General features: G+C 34.2%; 1 protein-coding gene across 2 annotated transcripts; it reads right to left on the bottom strand.

Moving 5' to 3' along the window:
* Nucleotides 1-15972: 15972 nt before the first annotated feature.
* LOC131607991 (uncharacterized) lies at nt 15973-19817 on the bottom strand. 2 transcript variants are annotated; one of them, XM_058879936.1, is made up of 13 exons: nt 19558-19817; nt 19007-19111; nt 18686-18916; nt 18486-18568; nt 18270-18370; nt 18000-18123; nt 17759-17913; nt 17433-17569; nt 17174-17344; nt 16825-17049; nt 16414-16647; nt 16242-16332; nt 15973-16186 (listed from the first exon to the last, which is right to left on the bottom strand). In XM_058879936.1, the coding sequence occupies exons 1-13, from the start codon at nt 19741-19743 to the stop codon at nt 16140-16142; spliced, it is 1890 nt and encodes a 629-aa protein (XP_058735919.1). In that variant the 5' UTR covers nt 19744-19817; the 3' UTR covers nt 15973-16139. The 2 variants fall into 2 exon arrangements, with proteins under 2 accessions (XP_058735919.1, XP_058735920.1); XM_058879937.1 differs by lacking the exon at nt 15973-16186 and having other exon boundaries at nt 16193-16332; nt 19007-19108.
* Between the last annotated feature and the right edge of the window lie 515 nt (nt 19818-20332).

Here is a 20332-nt window from a genome sequence, read left to right as displayed (position 1 = left end):
TTCAGGATTCATGCTTCTTTTATTTACTCTAGCATGATCGCTTCATATTACTCACAACTTGTTATTACCCATTGAACCTATTTCTTGGGATCTCCAGTCATTTAGGTCGGGTTACCATCATGAGCAACTCATTTCTGTATAAGCATTAGTCCCATCTTTTTAGATGTATTATGGACTTTCTCTCTAGCTAATCCTTTCGTCAAAGGATCTGCTAAGTTTTCATCAGTGCGTACATGATCCATTCTTACAGCCCCTTTAGAGATACAATCTCTAAGAGTGTTGTTCTTTCTTCTTATTTGACGTCTTTTACCATTATAATAACGGTTCTCAAATTTTGCAATAGTCGCGGTACTATTGCAGTGGATCAACACAACTGGCATAGGTTTTTCCCACAAGAGAATCTCAGCTAGCAAGCATCTTAACCAAATTGCTTCTTCACTAGCATTTGCTAATGTTATCATTGCAAACTCTATCATGGACTGAGCCAGGATAGTCTATTTTTTTATTTCCAAGATACAACTCCTCCAACTATGTTGAATACATAGCCACTAATAGCTGAATTATTCTTGTACTTGATAGTGGACCCTACTGTGTATATATAGCATTTTTTCTTCAAGACATAAATAAGTATATGCTCAGCACATCAGTTGTGGTTAAAATGTTTGTCTTCCATTTCTTTCTCTTCTCATTCCTTACAAACGTTTTTCTTCCAAAACTTCAACCACGAGCGGTCAAAATGATTTCCACGTTTCGACTAATCCGACTCGTGCTACGGAGGCACGTGCACTGGTCAAATGTTGACCACGTTTCGATTTTATCTCACAGCAGATATGTCATCTATCTTCTTGTTATGGTTGTCAATAGCTTCATGATATACATTGATAAGATGATGTTGCATGTAACTTTTCCATACATTTAAAGTCAACAGTTTTCTGTTGTATATTGTTGCAGTTCATCTTCCCATTCTGAATGGAAGTTTAGATGAAGTGTTGATTCGTATTTGAATTTTAATCAGTTGGCAATGTTTTACAATGTCTGTGCTATGTAATGTTAATATTTTGGCAAGATGGTAAATGTATTTTGATCCTTTTGTTACGTTGCAACGATGTAAGCTATGATTCTGTGTTTGAATGGTTTGTTAACGAAATCTGTTGGATCACGGTTCTAAAAAGTTTGCCACCGAAGAAATTACCGGGTCGAGTCGCGGACTAGGTCGCTCTCTTTAAGACGTTTCGCGGTACTGCCTAAAATTATGCAAAGCAGCTCTTAATAACCACGTCGCCTCCAGGATAAAACAACCCAGTTCTATACTATACGATTACTACTTGCACGGTAGATAATCGATCTAGAAATACACCCTCAGATGGTACTAGGACCATTCAAATATGGTATGAATACCATCTTAGTATATGGTATAAAGACCAGTCGTAGTAATTTCTCAAACCAAGAGAAATTTCAATAATTCTCTAAAGAGAATCCAAGAAAAAATTATACTTATAATTTCTCAACTCAAACGAGGAGAAATTAACATTATTCTCTAAGGAGAATTCAAGAAGGTACTCGGAAAATTCAACGAGTAGAAAGAAAGGAGAAGAAGTTGGCGCTTCGACAATTCAAAAGACGCGGAGTTATGAGAATGAGGAAGGAAAAACTCAAAATAAGTTTTTGGGGTATTTTGAAATGAAACAGGTGACTTCCTTATATAATGAAGTAAACTAGCCAAGATTTCTAATATAAGCAATGTGGGACTAAAGAGTTTTTTCAACTAACATACAATGTGGGACTATAACTTTTTCAATTCATCAATGTGGGACTTTAACTTTTTCAATTCATCTCCCTATATTGGAATATATTCATAATGTTCCAACAATCCCCCACTTGAATTTAAAAAAAGTGTTTCAGAAGTAACGTCAAACGTTTCTAAGATTGTGCATAAGCAAAGGTGTCTACGACTTGAACCTTTGCGTAGCAAGTAGGATTCTGATTCAACAAGAGTGACACTATTGTCTTGAACTCTATCTCAGACATCAGACCCGCACACAACCTTTTCTTAAGGTGTATTCTTAATAGCCCGTGCTTTTAATGGCCCTGCACGTGTATCCCGGTTTAGTGAAGGCTCTAGGAATTCTGCCTCGAAATTCCATAGGAACCGGCCTCAGTTCCACAATCACATAGGTGAGTCTATCAAGAGTACTCCTGTAGCCTAGGTACTCCCTCATACAAAGTATAGATCTCATTAAGAGTTTATATTATCTCATCCTCTTATTACTTCAGGATTCATGCTTCTTTTATTTACTCTAGCATGATCGCTTCATATTACTCACAACTTGTTATTACCCATTGAACCTATTTATTGGGATCTCCAGTCATTTAGGTCGGGTTACCATCATGAGCAACTCATTTCTGTATAAGCATTAGTCCCATCTTTTTAGATGTATTATGGACTTTCTCTCTAGCTAATCCTTTCGTCAAAGGATCTGCTAAGTTTTCATCAGTGCGTACATGATCCATTCTTACAGCCCCTTTAGAGATACAATCTCTAAGAGTGTTGTTCTTTCTTCTTATTTGACGTCTTTTACCATTATAATAACGGTTCTCAAATTTTGCAATAGTCGCGGTACTATTGCAGTGGATCAACACAACTGGCATAGGTTTTTCCCACAAGAGAATCTCAGCTAGCAAGCATCTTAACCAAATTGCTTCTTCACTAGCATTTGCTAATGTTATCATTGCAAACTCTATCATGGACTGAGCCAGGATAGTCTATTTTTTTATTTCCAAGATACAACTCCTCCAACTATGTTGAATACATAGCCACTAATAGCTGAATTATTCTTGTACTTGATAGTGGACCCTACTGTGTATATATAGCATTTTTTCTTCAAGACATAAATAAGTATATGCTCAGCACATCAGTTGTGGTTAAAATGTTTGTCTTCCATTTGTTTCTCTTCTCATTCCTTACAAACGTTTTTCTTCCAAAACTTCAACCACGAGCGGTCAAAATGATTTCCACGTTTCGACTAATCCGACTCGTGCTACGGAGGCACGTGCACTGGTCAAATGTTGACCACGTTTCGATTTTATCTCACAGCAGATATGTCATCTATCTTCTTGTTATGGTTGTCAATAGCTTCATGATATACATTGATAAGATGATGTTGCATGTAACTTTTCCATACATTTAAAGTCAACAGTTTTCTGTTGTATATTGTTGCAGTTCATCTTCCCATTCTGAATGGAAGTTTAGATGAAGTGTTGATTCGTATTTGAATTTTAATCAGTTGGCAATGTTTTACAATGTCTGTGCTATGTAATGTTAATATTTTGGCAAGATGGTAAATGTATTTTGATCCTTTTGTTACGTTGCAACGATGTAAGCTATGATTCTGTGTTTGAATGGTTTGTTAACGAAATCTGTTGGATCACGGTTCTAAAAAGTTTGCCACCGAAGAAATTACCGGGTCGAGTCGCGGACTAGGTCGCTCTCTTTAAGACGTTTCGCGGTACTGCCTAAAATTATGCAAAGCAGCTCTTAATAACCACGTCGCCTCCAGGATAAAACAACCCAGTTCTATACTATACGATTACTACTTGCACGGTAGATAATCGATCTAGAAATACACCCTCAGATGGTACTAGGACCATTCAAATATGGTATGAATACCATCTTAGTATATGGTATAAAGACCAGTCGTAGTAATTTCTCAAACCAAGAGAAATTTCAATAATTCTCTAAAGAGAATCCAAGAAAAAATTATACTTATAATTTCTCAACTCAAACGAGGAGAAATTAACATTATTCTCTAAGGAGAATTCAAGAAGGTACTCGGAAAATTCAACGAGTAGAAAGAAAGGAGAAGAAGTTGGCGCTTCGACAATTCAAAAGACGCGGAGTTATGAGAATGAGGAAGGAAAAACTCAAAATAAGTTTTTGGGGTATTTTGAAATGAAACAGGTGACTTCCTTATATAATGAAGTAAACTAGCCAAGATTTCTAATATAAGCAATGTGGGACTAAAGAGTTTTTTCAACTAACATACAATGTGGGACTATAACTTTTTCAATTCATCAATGTGGGACTTTAACTTTTTCAATTCATCTCCCTATATTGGAATATATTCATAATGTTCCAACAATCCCCCACTTGAATTTAAAAAAAGTGTTTCAGAAGTAACGTCAAACGTTTCTAAGATTGTGCATAAGCAAAGGTGTCTACGACTTGAACCTTTGCGTAGCAAGTAGGATTCTGATTCAACAAGAGTGACACTATTGTCTTGAACTCTATCTCAGACATCAGACCCGCACACAACCTTTTCTTAAGGTGTATTCTTAATAGCCCGTGCTTTTAATGGCCCTGCACGTGTATCCCGGTTTAGTGAAGGCTCTAGGAATTCTGCCTCGAAATTCCATAGGAACCGGCCTCAGTTCCACAATCACATAGGTGAGTCTATCAAGAGTACTCCTGTAGCCTAGGTACTCCCTCATACAAAGTATAGATCTCATTAAGAGTTTATATTATCTCATCCTCTTATTACTTCAGGATTCATGCTTCTTTTATTTACTCTAGCATGATCGCTTCATATTACTCACAACTTGTTATTACCCATTGAACCTATTTCTTGGGATCTCCAGTCATTTAGGTCGGGTTACCATCATGAGCAACTCATTTCTGTATAAGCATTAGTCCCATCTTTTTAGATGTATTATGGACTTTCTCTCTAGCTAATCCTTTCGTCAAAGGATCTGCTAAGTTTTCATCAGTGCGTACATGATCCATTCTTACAGCCCCTTTAGAGATACAATCTCTAAGAGTGTTGTTCTTTCTTCTTATTTGACGTCTTTTACCATTATAATAACGGTTCTCAAATTTTGCAATAGTCGCGGTACTATTGCAGTGGATCAACACAACTGGCATAGGTTTTTCCCACAAGAGAATCTCAGCTAGCAAGCATCTTAACCAAATTGCTTCTTCACTAGCATTTGCTAATGTTATCATTGCAAACTCTATCATGGACTGAGCCAGGATAGTCTATTTTTTTATTTCCAAGATACAACTCCTCCAACTATGTTGAATACATAGCCACTAATAGCTGAATTATTCTTGTACTTGATAGTGGACCCTACTGTGTATATATAGCATTTTTTCTTCAAGACATAAATAAGTATATGCTCAGCACATCAGTTGTGGTTAAAATGTTTGTCTTCCATTTGTTTCTCTTCTCATTCCTTACAAACGTTTTTCTTCCAAAACTTCAACCACGAGCGGTCAAAATGATTTCCACGTTTCGACTAATCCGACTCGTGCTACGGAGGCACGTGCACTGGTCAAATGTTGACCACGTTTCGATTTTATCTCACAGCAGATATGTCATCTATCTTCTTGTTATGGTTGTCAATAGCTTCATGATATACATTGATAAGATGATGTTGCATGTAACTTTTCCATACATTTAAAGTCAACAGTTTTCTGTTGTATATTGTTGCAGTTCATCTTCCCATTCTGAATGGAAGTTTAGATGAAGTGTTGATTCGTATTTGAATTTTAATCAGTTGGCAATGTTTTACAATGTCTGTGCTATGTAATGTTAATATTTTGGCAAGATGGTAAATGTATTTTGATCCTTTTGTTACGTTGCAACGATGTAAGCTATGATTCTGTGTTTGAATGGTTTGTTAACGAAATCTGTTGGATCACGGTTCTAAAAAGTTTGCCACCGAAGAAATTACCGGGTCGAGTCGCGGACTAGGTCGCTCTCTTTAAGACGTTTCGCGGTACTGCCTAAAATTATGCAAAGCAGCTCTTAATAACCACGTCGCCTCCAGGATAAAACAACCCAGTTCTATACTATACGATTACTACTTGCACGGTAGATAATCGATCTAGAAATACACCCTCAGATGGTACTAGGACCATTCAAATATGGTATGAATACCATCTTAGTATATGGTATAAAGACCAGTCGTAGTAATTTCTCAAACCAAGAGAAATTTCAATAATTCTCTAAAGAGAATCCAAGAAAAAATTATACTTATAATTTCTCAACTCAAACGAGGAGAAATTAACATTATTCTCTAAGGAGAATTCAAGAAGGTACTCGGAAAATTCAACGAGTAGAAAGAAAGGAGAAGAAGTTGGCGCTTCGACAATTCAAAAGACGCGGAGTTATGAGAATGAGGAAGGAAAAACTCAAAATAAGTTTTTGGGGTATTTTGAAATGAAACAGGTGACTTCCTTATATAATGAAGTAAACTAGCCAAGATTTCTAATATAAGCAATGTGGGACTAAAGAGTTTTTTCAACTAACATACAATGTGGGACTATAACTTTTTCAATTCATCAATGTGGGACTTTAACTTTTTCAATTCATCTCCCTATATTGGAATATATTCATAATGTTCCAACAATCCCCCACTTGAATTTAAAAAAAGTGTTTCAGAAGTAACGTCAAACGTTTCTAAGATTGTGCATAAGCAAAGGTGTCTAGGACTTGAACCTTTGCGTAGCAAGTAGGATTCTGATTCAACAAGAGTGACACTAATGTCTTGAACTCTATCTCAGACATCAGACCCGCACACAACCTTTTCTTAAGGTGTATTCTTAATAGCCCGTGCTTTTAATGGCCCTGCACGTGTATCCCGGTTTAGTGAAGGCTCTAGGAATTCTGCCTCGAAATTCCATAGGAACCGGCCTCAGTTCCACAATCACATAGGTGAGTCTATCAAGAGTACTCCTGTAGCCTAGGTACTCCCTCATACAAAGTATAGATCTCATTAAGAGTTTCTATTATCTCATCCTCTTATTACTTCAGGATTCATGCTTCTTTTATTTACTCTAGCATGATCGCTTCATATTACTCACAACTTGTTATTACCCATTGAACCTATTTCTTGGGATCTCCAGTCATTTAGGTCGGGTTACCATCATGAGCAACTCATTTCTGTATAAGCATTAGTCCCATCTTTTTAGATGTATTATGGACTTTCTCTCTAGCTAATCCTTTCGTCAAAGGATCTGCTAAGTTTTCATCAGTGCGTACATGATCCATTCTTACAGCCCCTTTAGAGATACAATCTCTAAGAGTGTTGTTCTTTCTTCTTATTTGACGTCTTTTACCATTATAATAACGGTTCTCAAATTTTGCAATAGCCGCGGTACTATTGCAGTGGATCAACACAACTGGCATAGGTTTTTCCCATAAGAGAATCTCAGCTAGCAAGCATCTTAACCAAATTGCTTCTTCACTAGCATTTGCTAATGTTATCATTTCAAACTCTATCATGGACTGAGCCAGGATAGTCTATTTTTTTATTTCCAAGATACAACTCCTCCAACTATGTTGAATACATAGCCACTAATAGCTTTAGAATCACCTGACAAGGTATTCTAATCTGCATCATTGTATCCTTCAAGTACAACAGGAACTTTCTGATAATGTAGGCCGAGATCTATGGTCCTTTTAAGGTACCTCATGAATCGCTCAATAGCTTGTCAGTGCTCGTTACTCGGTCTACTCGTAAATATGCATAACAATCTTACGACATATACAATATCAGGTCTAATACAATCAGTGGTATATCTAAGGCTGCAAATGATGCTCGCATACTCTGTTTGTCTTACACTTGCACAAGTGTTCTTAAACAATTTCACACTTGGATCATATGGTGTGCACACAAGTTTACAATCAAAGTATTTATATTTCCTTAAGATCTTCTCCACATAGTATAATTGATCTAAAGAAATTCCTAGCTCGGATCTCGTGATCTTGATCCAAGAATCACACTTGTTTTTCCGAGGTCTTTCATATCAAAATTGTTGCACAATAATGATTTCATAGCATTAACGGCACGAATGTTTGATCTAAATATGAGCAGATCGTCTATATATAGACATATGATAGTGCATATGCGATTCTCAGATTTATAATAAACGCATTTGTCACTTTCATTCACTTTGTATCCATTCGATACCATTAAGTTATCAAACTTTTTATGCCATTGCTTAGGAGCTTTCTTTAGTCCATACAGAGACTTATCTAACTTACAGACCTTGTTTTCTTGTCCATGGATCACAAACCCTTCTGGTTGTTCCATATAGATTTCTTCTAAGTCACTGTTTAAAAAAGCAGTTTTAACATCCATTTGGTGTACTATTAAATTATAAATAGCAGCAATTGAAATAAGTACCCTAATGGATGTTATTCTAGTGACTGGAGAAAAGGTATCACAAAAATCTACATTTTCTCGTTGTCTAAAACCCTTGGCTACAAGGCGAGCCTTGTATTTATCAATAGCTCCATCAGGTTTTAGTTTCTTTTTCAAAACTCATTTACAACCGATTGGTTTGCAACCAGAACGCAAGTATACTAAGTGCCAGTTTTATTAGATCCTATCTCATTGTTTATAGCTTCTTGCCATAAATATGCATCCATAGATGACAGTGCTTCTTGAAGATTTATTAGATCTTCTTCTATATTATAGGCTGCATAATCAGACCCATAATCTTTAGAAACTATCACTCTTTTACTTCTTCGAAGTTCTGTTTCTACATTGTTGCTGCTTTCTGTGCTTCTTATCACAAGAATGTGACTCGATTGAGTGCCCCCACTATTTATCGATTTTAAGGGAAATTCGTATTCTTAGAAATCATCATCATTTGATTCTATGGTCACTTTTGCATTTAGGTCATAAAACCTATATGCCTTACTATTTGCTGCATATCCAATGAGTACACATTCATATGCTCTACTAGCGAGTTTAACTCGTTTTGGATCCAGAATTCTGCCATAAGCCAGACATTCCCAAGTTTTCAAATAAGACAAGTTTTGTTGTCTTTTCTTTAATATCTCATAAGGAGAGATATTACTCTTTGACTTGGGAACTCTATTCAGGACATAACAAACCGTCAATAAAATTTCCCCCACTAGTGAGGTGCAGCACCAGAATTCATCATAATTGCAACAAAAAATTCAGTAGAAGTTCTATTCTTTGTTTCTGCTTTACCATTCATTTCAGGGGAATATGGAGCAGTCGTTTCACGTACAATTTCATGTAGTTTATAAAAATTATTAAATAAACTAGAATCATACATATTACCTATCACTACAAATTCTTACTAAATCATTTTCAACTTCTTTACAAAGTTTTTAAACTTATCAATTTCATTCACAAAAATATCATTCTTTGTGATGATGGTGTACAAATCTACCCCAATAAATTGACTAAATCTTTCCGTATTTATAAGAAGAAAAAACACAAACATGATTCTTTATAATATCAGAAGTATACATGACATTCTTCAAGATTAAAGTCTTTTCATAGGTGGACCTTGTTCCACTTCTCCAATATCGACAACATTAGTGGTGTGGACATCTTCCAACAACACTTTCTTATCTTTAGTATTCGTGTATGTTTTAAACGTAACACGATCATAGGAAACACGACGAGAGACGCTTGTGTTTATCCACCAACCATCAGATCCATCAACCATGTTGATTTCAATGATCATATGAATAAATTTTCCATTAGCCAAGTTAACTCGTGCATTACGACTACACCAAGTTCAAGCATTACATGCTACATCTCTTAGCCATATGACTTAGTTTTCCACAGTTGAAACAAAAAGAAAACAACGTCGGTTCACAATATTGCAGTTCTAATTCCATAATAATTTTCCATATGACTTTAGAACCACACCGAATTTATTTTTGTTGTTTAAAACAACCAAGACTTTTCTATTTAATCATGTCTCATATTCTTCTTTAATGAGAATAATCAGTCTCTAAATAAAAATTATTTTATTTTCCAACAAAGCATAATTCATAAAAACTTTCAAACTAGGGGCAGTTTGTCAATAATAAGAGAAATTCAAATTGTTCATATAAATACATACCTTTAGTGATTATCTCATGAGCAATTTTTTGAAGCTCGCGACTTTGGGCTTCCACTGACCTTTCATCTACCATCTGATACTTCATGTAGCCGCTAAAATCATTCTTCTTTCTCCAACTTCTTCAATGTCATACTTGTTTTTCAGAGCCTCTTAAACATATTTGAAAGTATCGCAGTTATTGTAATAGTCATACAGATAATTTGCGATTCCATTCAGAATGTTATTATCATTCTTTCTATAAGGTGATTTCTTTCCTATGTTGTAAATTGTTCGCTTTAATCTGTGCAACAGATTCAACTTCAACACTATTACATGTTTCTTTTGAATCCTCAGATTCTTATCGTTAGTTTGTTCGGTTGATCCAAAAGGAGCAACAAGATATCCTCAGTCAAAATGTTAGCTATCGTTTTCAACATTAAGAAGAAAAATCATCATTTATTGCCAACATTTAAAATGACATCTTTCAAACATGAACAATTTGTCAAAGAAAGTATCCGAGAAGTACCAATAATTTCTTCAGTAGCCATGGCAATTCGAAACGTCTTAAAATTGTTGGATCACGGTTCTAAAAAGTTTGCCACCGAAGAAATTACTGGGTCGAGTCGCGGACTAGGTCGCTCTCTTTAAGACGTTTCGTGGTACTGCCTAAAATTATGCAAAGCAGCTCTTAATAACCACGTCGCCTCCAGGATAAAACAACCCAGTTCTATACTATACGATTACTACTTGCACGGTAGATAATCGGTCTAGAAATACACCCTCAGATGGTACTAGGACCATTCAAATATGGTATGAATACCATCTTAGTATATGGTATAAAGACCAGTCGTAGTAATTTCTCAAACCAAGAGAAATTTCGATAATTCTCTAAAGAGAATCCAAGAAAAAATTATACTTATAATTTCTCAACTCAAACGAGGAGAAATTAACATTATTCTCTAAGGAGAATTCAAGAAGGTACTCGGAAAATTCAACGAGTAGAAAGAAAGGAGAAGAAGTTGGCGCTTCGACAATTCAAAAGACGCGGAGTTATGAGAATGAGGAAGGAAAAACTCAAAATAAGTTTTTGGGGTATTTTGAAATGAAACAGGTGACTTCCTTATATAATGAAGTAAACTAGCCAAGATTTCTAATCTAAGCAATGTGGGACTAAAGAGTTTTTTCAACTAACATACAATGTGGGACTATAACTTTTTCAATTCATCAATGTGGGACTTTAACTTTTTCAATTCATCTCCCTATATTGGAATATATTCATAATGTTCCAACAAAATCTATTTTGGTATTCAGTGATACTAAGTGCATCGTTGATATTATTTGATAGGTGAAAGTCTCTTTGATAGATGTGATTTCACAATTTTCCTAATGTCACAGAGAAAGTGTACATTTGATCATGAAACTTGATATTGAGCTGATAAAACGATGTATATTTTAGGAAGAGACCTTAAATATGTCAAACAAATACAGTAATACATATAAAAGAGAGACAAAATAGAATGTATAATAGAACTAAGCTCCACTTTTAAAGACCACCGAAGATTACAACTGAACAATTAAACAGAACCAAAAACACACCAAGTACAACAAAAGCCACTCTAAAAACTTGGCATCCATATAACAGCAAAATCAATATAATACTAACCAACCCAAGATGATAAACCTGAAATACAAACAGAAGCCTTTAATTTTAACAACACCTATAAACCAAATTAGACCCAGCAAACTGATTTTGAATTCTAGAAGCGGAAAAAGCAAACCAACAAAAATGAAACTACAATATTATACACACCACAGAAACGATATGAATACTTCATTCAAATCAAAATACTTCAAATTGTCACCTCTTTTTGTCACCGTCACCTACCGCCACTTCCACCTGCCGTTTCCGATGGATGCTCCGAGATGAAAGTGTGGTGTTTCAATGTTGTTTTCAATGCTTCTCTTTTTACTCTTTTTCTTAATTTTCATTTGAAGAGTTATACTAATTCTAAGAAGAATAAAGATTCGTGACAACTATTTGTTTTATTCTGCAACATCTTTTTTATAGTAGTTCTTCTTTTGTTGATGTTAAGGAATTGCAATTGTTATTTATTACATTTTTCCAATTCTGTTATTCGACTAATATACTATGCTGAAACAATACATTAGTGTTTGGTGTTGTTCTTCTTGATGTTTTCTTCACAATTCAAGGGACGCAATTGTTATTACTCAACCTTGATTCCATTTTTTAAACTTAAAACTCTCCCCCTATATCATGTAAAAATTAGACTGTGATATGTTTGGTTTGTATTATGCAGGCATTGTATCATAACAAGAAGAATGGAGTGTATGTTTGACTTATATTATGCAGACATTGTATCTAACAAGAAGAATGGAGAGTATGTTTGACTTATGTTATGCAGACATTATATCAGAACAAGAAGAATGGACTGTGATATGTTTGGTTTGGGTTATGCAAACATTTGTGAAGTATAACATATAAACTTAATTTTCGACAACTTTTGGAGCAAAAAGAAGACAAATGCACAAATTTGATTTAAAAAAGATGAAGAACCAAAATAGTTTTAGGACATAATCTACTTTTAGGACATAATCTACTTTTAGGATATAATGCATAAGTTGATAGTTTTTTTTCAAGTTTAAGTAAGAGGATCAATTTATGATCTCTATCAATGTAATGAAATTTTATGAATAAACAAGTTCTCATTTGGTTTTTATTATAATATGCAATGATAAACTATTATTGTCCTATAAGTCATTACTCCCTTCGTCCCAAATTATTTGTCGCAATGGCCCACTTCACACAGATTAAGAAATAATAATAAATGAAAGAGAGAATAGTGACTTTACCAAATTATCCTGATTAACTATTGGTGTATTCGAAATAACATTAATATTAAGTGAAAAAACAATAAATTAAGAGTATTTATTAGAGGGTGCAATTGGAAGATTAAATATAAAATTGCATTGGTAATGTAAAGTGACAAATATTTTTGGACATATTTTTTCAAATGTGACATTTATTTTGGGACAGTGGGAGTAGTTGTTACGCTCTTAAGCTCCATTTTGGTTACAAAATCATGTTTGAAATCATAATGTTAAAGTTGCAAAATCCTTCTTCAAATCATGTCTAAATGCAGAATTTAACTAATAAGCATAATCACATGCAAAATTTTGGTTTCCAAAGTTACAAAATACTGATTCAAATCATGTCTAACTGCAGAATTCAACTAAACAATCACATGTAGAATTTTGGTTTCCAAAGTTACAAAATACTTCTTGAAATCATGTCTAACATCTTGCCTTCATGACATAATTCTACATATCAATAACAACTTCATGTTACTACATAACAAATTAACATGACCTATCAAATTACAATTTGCAATTCATCAAGTAAGTTTTGTACCAAAAAGTAGTAACAACAGAATATTAACATAATGTATTCCCAATAAAAAGTAAAAATGATACACACTGTCATGACTTTGAAAAGAATTCACACACTACAAACCATCGTAAAAGTAACAATTTATATGAAAATGAAAGTATAATCTATATAACAGTAACAATATATAGTTGCAAATCACTATGAAAAACAAACGAGAACCTGTTTATTCATGAAATTGAATTACATTGATAGAGATCATAAATTGATCCTCTTGAAAAAATAAATAACTTTACTTCAGCAGTGTCCTAATATTATCAACTTGGACATTGTATCCTAATTCTATGTCGTTGCTTTATCTTCTATATTCTTCACAAGTGCTTCAACACAAATGTAGTGCTTGAATCAAATTTGTTTATTATTTATCTTCTTTATGCTTCACAAGTTGCTGAGAATAAAATTAGCTTCTTATACTAAACAAATGTCTGCAGTAAGTGCATCAAAATTTCAAAATTTCTCCAACATGCTTCAGAAGTACATCAAATTTTCTTCTTATACTTTAGAAGCCCCTACATAAATATAACAAACCAAATATATAATTCCAATTTCGACATGATACTTGGGAGAGTTTTAAGTTTCATAAACAGAATTAAGGTTGAGTAATTTTTTTTTTGAAAAAACCCTAATTTACAGTTGAATTTGACTCATGACCAAACAAGAACATTGAATTTAAATCACCAGTTTGAAATTCCATAATTTTCCAAATATGGCGTGATGTTTGAAAATAATTGAGAGACTGTAACACCAACGACGACGAAAAGACGAAGACATCCAAATGAGTCGCCTGGGGCGACAACAACAAAGCAGTGACAGCCGAAGTCGAAAAAGATGAATCATCGAAAGCGGCATGTGGCAGTGGCGTTACGTGACAGCGATTGAAAACAAGGATTTGAGAATTCTTGGATTTGTATTGTTTCATATGCGTGTGTTCTGTTTTTGTTCCTATTTTAATTCCAATTTTATTTAGGGTGTGTTTGGTTCGAGGTAGATGGAGGGAAGGGGAGGGAATATTTTTAATTAAATGTGTTTGGTTCAAATTTTACGAGGGAAGGAGGGGGGAGGGGAGGGGAGCAAAACCCCTCCAAAACACACTTTTTGCGTCCCTCCAAATCGGGGGGATTTGGAGGGGAGGGGAGGTAATTTGAACATTGATATTTTAAAACTTATTATGATTACTATAATATCCTCAACTTTATTTTAATATTTCAAAATTATTTATTTTCTTTTATATTACTGCTCTCTTTTGTGATTTTTTCCGATTGCTTCTATCAACTTATTATAATTATTCTCCACCTTCAAATTATTTAAAAAAATTTGTCCTTAATATAAATCATAATCATTGTACTTTTTTTATTTTTTTTATAACTCTTTTATGTTTATTTATATTTTTTTTTCTAATTTTGTTATGTATCATATCATATTTTCTTTTATATCAAACTTTAAATCTTTTATTTTAATTTATTTATTTATTTTATTAAAACATTTAAACTATTTATATTTAATAATAAATTATTTTATGTATATAATGTGTTGAATAATTTATTAAAATTTAAAAGTTGTTATAAACCTATAATTTAATTTGTTTTTGAATATTTTATTCGAATTAAGTGAAATTAATTTTTTAACATTATGTAGTAAATTATAACTTTTTAGTCACTCAATATTAGAATTTTTACTAACAAAAAATATGTATACATTTTTCACATTTGAATATCATATTGTATCACTTATATAAGATAATAAGGATAAAAATGTAAATTATTAATAAAACCGCTCCCCTCCCCACCTGAACCAAACATATTTTTAATTAAAATTCTTCCCTTCCCCTCTCCTCCCCTCGTTTGAACCAAACACCTATCTAATTAAAAAAATCCTCTCCCCTCCCCTTCCCTTCCCTCTCCTCCATTAAAATCCCTCCCCTCCCCTCCTCCTCATTTGAACCAAACAAACCCTTAAATTGAAAAAATAAGTGTAACCATCTTATCAGTTTGTTAGATCGATTGAAAAATAGTGACTTAACGTTAGCGAAGTTAATCAGGTTAGATCAGGTTAGATCGCAACAATTTTGTATATTCGAGGTTATTAACTTATCTATACTTTTTGTATTGTTGTTTTTTTTTCCTCTCCCTTCATGGGAAATTCCCTTTTATATTTCTTTTTGTATTGTTGTTTTTTTTTTGTCCTCTCCCTTCATGCCTTGCACTCATAGAGCGTCACATCCGACATCATAAATCAGCTATGGCTCCATCATATACACTTATCACCTACTTGCATTACCAGTTTGTTGTGTTTCTTCCCTGTTCGAATTACAACCCGTTCCTAAGAATTTCATAGTGTACATAGACCCCGACAGATTGAAATGTTCGGACAAAGAATCTTAGAATTCTTCGGACGACGTCTCTAGTCGGCTGTCTGTGACAGTGCATTGAGAGAACACTTAGGAACTTCATAGTGTACATAAGACCCGACAGATTGAAATGTTCGGACAAAGAATCTATCTCTAGTCGGCTGTGTGTGACAGTGCTTTGAGAGAACACCATATCCAACGGCTCCTAGTCATTTGAGAAGAAAAAAAAATACAGGAGTGATAACATACACGTGAGGACTTATAGGCAGCGCATGGTAACCGACAACAAATCATAAACTTTTTTCATTTTATTCATTCTTTTTTCATCGATTCAGACATACGTGATAAAGTCTATTTTTGACATAAATGACTAGACAATATGAATTTTATTTTTGTCATGTGGTAGCAGATTTTTACAAGTAAAACTCACTGCTGAAGCCATTACACCCAGTTGCTTAAGGACCAAAAACCCTAGGAGGATAAGCAACTTTAGATGCATCAGGTAGTTGCTTAAGGACCAAAAACCCTAGGAGGATAAGCAACTTTAGATGCATCAGGTATCTTATCATTGAGACCAAGATCATTAATAGGTGGGCGCTGTTTGTGGTGATTAGTGACTTTTTGATAAGCCATTGCCAAAGCCAGAGCCTACAAATAAAGAAAAAGGGAGGAATAAGCTTGGACATCAAATGATAACCAGATAATCAAGTCATTGGAAGACAGACTTACAATGTGATCACGGTTTGGGGGGGCATAAATGCCGGTGGTGATGGTTGTTCTTCTTCTGCTGCCGCCAGATGGTGGATCAGAGATATTTTTAAATCCTGTTGGCACTACTATGACAGGTAAACCAACAAGGTTGCCTATGCATACTTTCTCCCAGTCAGTTGCATTACCAATGAATGCATCGACAGTAAACGACTCTCTTATTTCTTCGATTAGCCTTCCCCGTGCTCTTTGTGCCTGCATAAAAAATGTTTAAATCCGAGGCCTTGTCTCATTCGATGTAGGACTGTAATGAGATTGAATAAGATTGAAAGTGTGTTGCTGCAATCTATTATTTAAACTACAATGCAGCAAATTCTTCATAGAAAAGATTCCGATTTTCAATTTAACTATTTAAGGGATGGAACAAAAGACCTGTATATAGTCCACTGCGGGAATTAAACGTGCACGGCGTAGTTCAGTGGGCCACTGATCTTGGGCTTCATACACATTATCTTGCCCTGAGCGCTGCCACTGATCAAAGTGAGCCAGCATATCAACATCCATTGTGAAATTTAATATACCTTGAGCAGAATCAACTGTGTAATTCAGTTTGAAAGGAACCATCTTGACACCCTTTGACGCAAGAACATGAACAACCTGAGTTGTTACAGAAAAAGAAGTTCAATCGCATGAATTATGCCAACAATATTCAAGAAATGCACGTGACTTTTATGAAATTTGGCAAAATTTGAAGTTAAAACTTGAACATCATCAAACAAACCTCCATCTCAGCATCATCAAGATATCCAACAGTCAACTTAGTAATGTCAACCAAGAATGGATCATCAATGGAGCTATCTTTTGACGAGGGATCCCCAAGATCTCTTCCCCGGACAATATCCAAAACAACAGCACAATCAATTGCAGATCTACAGAAAGGGCCAAGCTTATCCTAGTTTAAGGGTTACAACTTACACGTCAATTTAACATTCAACATACAAGCTTTACCAAAAGAAGAACACGGCAATTTTAAGTTTTACCAGGCTTTCTGATATGCTCGTTACACCAGTTCGACCAACAGTACCAAAAGTTGGGCGCAATGCAGTAACACCACATCGAGCTGCAGGGAAAGTTATGGATCCAGCTGTTTCCGAACCAATTGCAAATGGAACCATACCTGTTCATATAAAAAGGAAACGGACAAAATTTTAAGCACATTCACTGGTAAATCATAAAATAAACCATGTAATGGAAAAGACCTCTAAAGATGATCCAATGTATGCATGCATGGATTAGATAATGAAAGAAACAAACAAAAATACAGAAATAAAAGTGCAAGCATTTACGGAGGATAATTGAAAAGTACCTGCTGAGGTGCTTGCTGCAGGTCCAGCTGAGGAACCCGTAGAAAATTCCTCAATATTCCATGGATTCCTGGTTCGACCACCAAACCAGATATCATCATAAGCCAATGATCCAGAAACAAGCTTTGCAACAAGAACTGCTCCCGCTGATCTCAATCTGTTGAACAACATTATCAAATAAGTATAAAAGATTAGTCGCAAACATAATTTCTGATGTATATTTTCATTTGTCATGAATCTCACCTTTTATAGACCCAAGCTTCCATGTCAATAACTTGATTTTTAAATGACTTTGATCCCCATGTTGTTTTGTATCCAGGCACGGATATTATGTCCTTTAATCCATAAGGAATCCCATGAAGAGGCCCTTCAATAAGAACAAAATATTTAATTTATAACTAAACATTTTCACTACTTCATAGATTATGCAGTTCATCCCAAAATAAATTGACAAGGAAAATAATCACATTCAAATGTTGATAAATTTACACGCTAGAAAGAAAAAATAACTACCTAGATATACTCCTTGGCTAAGCAACTCATCAGCTTCTTTGGCTTGCTTGTTTGCCAGTTCTTCAGTATAAGTCACTACCGATTCAAGAATAGGACCGTACCTGGTGTTCATACCAGGTTATTAAGTGTGAAATACTAGAAATCAACTCATCAAAAACACACACACGCTGTACATATTTCAACAATTGCTAGCGCATTAGCATATTCTGATACTACTTTTTCAATCTCCGCAAGAATATTTGTGTAAGCTCCCGGGAACTAATTTGTTTTGTTTTGATGAGTTCACCTAATTCAAGAACCTGGTTTCAAACAAATAGAGTAAAAAAATCAATCATAAAATAGTACCTCATGCTAAAATATTCTTATCAAATATGATCAAAATGAAATTGGTGTTCTACTAGCAATTGATCACTCACACTTAGAAATACAATATCTTCTTCAGATTCAGGTTTCTGTATTTTTGGAATGGAAGGATATCTGAACCTTTTGGTTGTGCGGTGAACCGATTGTGATCGATGGTCCCAATCAGCATCGAAAAGTAAAGGTGAATGATAATGCAGTCCTCCATTTTTAGAAGCTACAAGTTTTCTATTGGCTTTAATAATTGGAATATTGAACTCATTTACACCCTTAGCAATCTCCTCAATCTAAAAGGAACTAAATTAGTCACCCCCAATCCCAAACAACACGATGGTAACAAATCAACAAACTCACAACTCATCAAGACCTGAAACTACCTGATTATCTTTGAAGAAGTTGGCATCAAGTAAACTTAAGGAAAATCTTAGGCCAGAAACACCACATTTCTTCTCCAAAAATTGAGTTTGGTTCGTACTTTCCTGCTTAAAAAAATCAGTTCATGACACTAAAATTAAATTAAGCATTTGTTAATTAAGCATTTGTTACTGAATTAGTTACAAACATTGTTGTGTACATGTATGCATACCTCTGGAGTTCAGACTCCGAACACACACTACAACATCGATAATATTTTTTTAAAAATTAATTAATTAAATGTGATTATAAATATCGGTGTAGATGTCCGACCCTTACACGGACACCGGCTTGTTAAGTAATCAAAATCACTAACCTGCAATTTATGGCGGAATATTTTCCATAATTTTTTTATAATTCTAACCTGTACATTTTGTGGTATTTTTTATCTTAGAATTAGTATAGTTTATTGAATTTGATTCATTTATGGATCTAGATTTGGTATGTAGAAAATGTAATGAATGTGCTAATAAATATTAACAGAATTTGTTACGTAGAGTGAGAGTGCAATTACCATATTTGTTTGGTTTCTGTTGGGAGAAGGAATCGGAGAGTGCGATGGAGAGGGAAAGGCGAGAAGTGGAACGGTGAAGAGGAGAAGAGAGTAGCAAACTAGAGGAAAGTGGAATTTGTAAGTGCCACCGCCGGTGCCACGTGTCGGTTCTGCAACTGCTTTTAGAGGACACTTGTTCTTCGGCATGGTGTCCTCTTCTGCAAAAATTGAAGATACAGTTCTTTTTTCTGATTCAGTCAACTATATAGTAGAGAAATATATAGACGGCTAACAAACAGGGTAACTTTGACCGTGCCATGCGCACTAAAATATCATATTTTCTTTATAATAAACTAGACGCGCATTTTGTTTTGTTTTTAATATATATTTTTTAATAAAAAATGTTTATTTTGGTTACACGTAAAAAAAATAATTGAATATATAATTAATAAAAAAATATTTTAATCAGTAATTTTATGTTCCGTTAAAAATTAATATTTTGATCAATAATTTCATGTTCTCGTGTATAAATATTATTTTTGTTTAGGTATCGTTATCAAAAATATTTGGATCAATAATAAATTTTTGTATATAAAAATGAGAAAAAAAGTCATGCACTGACAGTGTAAAATAGTTTTACACTGTCAATCATTCACAACCATGCATTCAATTACATCCCACTTTTATTTTAATTTTTTTTTTGATGTCATGGCATTTTGTTGAATGGTAAAATAACTTTACACTGACAGTGTATGAATATTATTCTCTATAAAAATATTTATATCAATAATATATT

This window comes from Vicia villosa, linkage group LG5, assembly GCF_029867415.1.
Source record: "Vicia villosa cultivar HV-30 ecotype Madison, WI linkage group LG5, Vvil1.0, whole genome shotgun sequence".
Taxonomy (NCBI): domain Eukaryota; kingdom Viridiplantae; phylum Streptophyta; class Magnoliopsida; order Fabales; family Fabaceae; genus Vicia; species Vicia villosa.
Note: the sequence above shows the minus strand (reverse complement) of the source record. Positions and strands in the feature narration are given on the sequence as shown.

What these genes read in the sequence shown, in the direction of transcription:
- LOC131607991 (XM_058879936.1), bottom strand. Translation starts at nt 19,743, where the DNA reads ATGCCGAAGAACAAGTGTCCTCTAAAAGCAGTTGCAGAACCGACACGT. An exon ending in CGAGCATATCAGAAAGCCTG is followed by an intron (nt 17,345 to 17,432) that starts GTAAAACTTAAA and finishes CCCTTAAACTAG; the next exon opens with GATAAGCTTGGCCCTTTCTG. An exon ending in CCCCAAACCGTGATCACATT is followed by an intron (nt 16,333 to 16,413) that starts GTAAGTCTGTCT and finishes CTTTATTTGTAG; the next exon opens with GCTCTGGCTTTGGCAATGGC.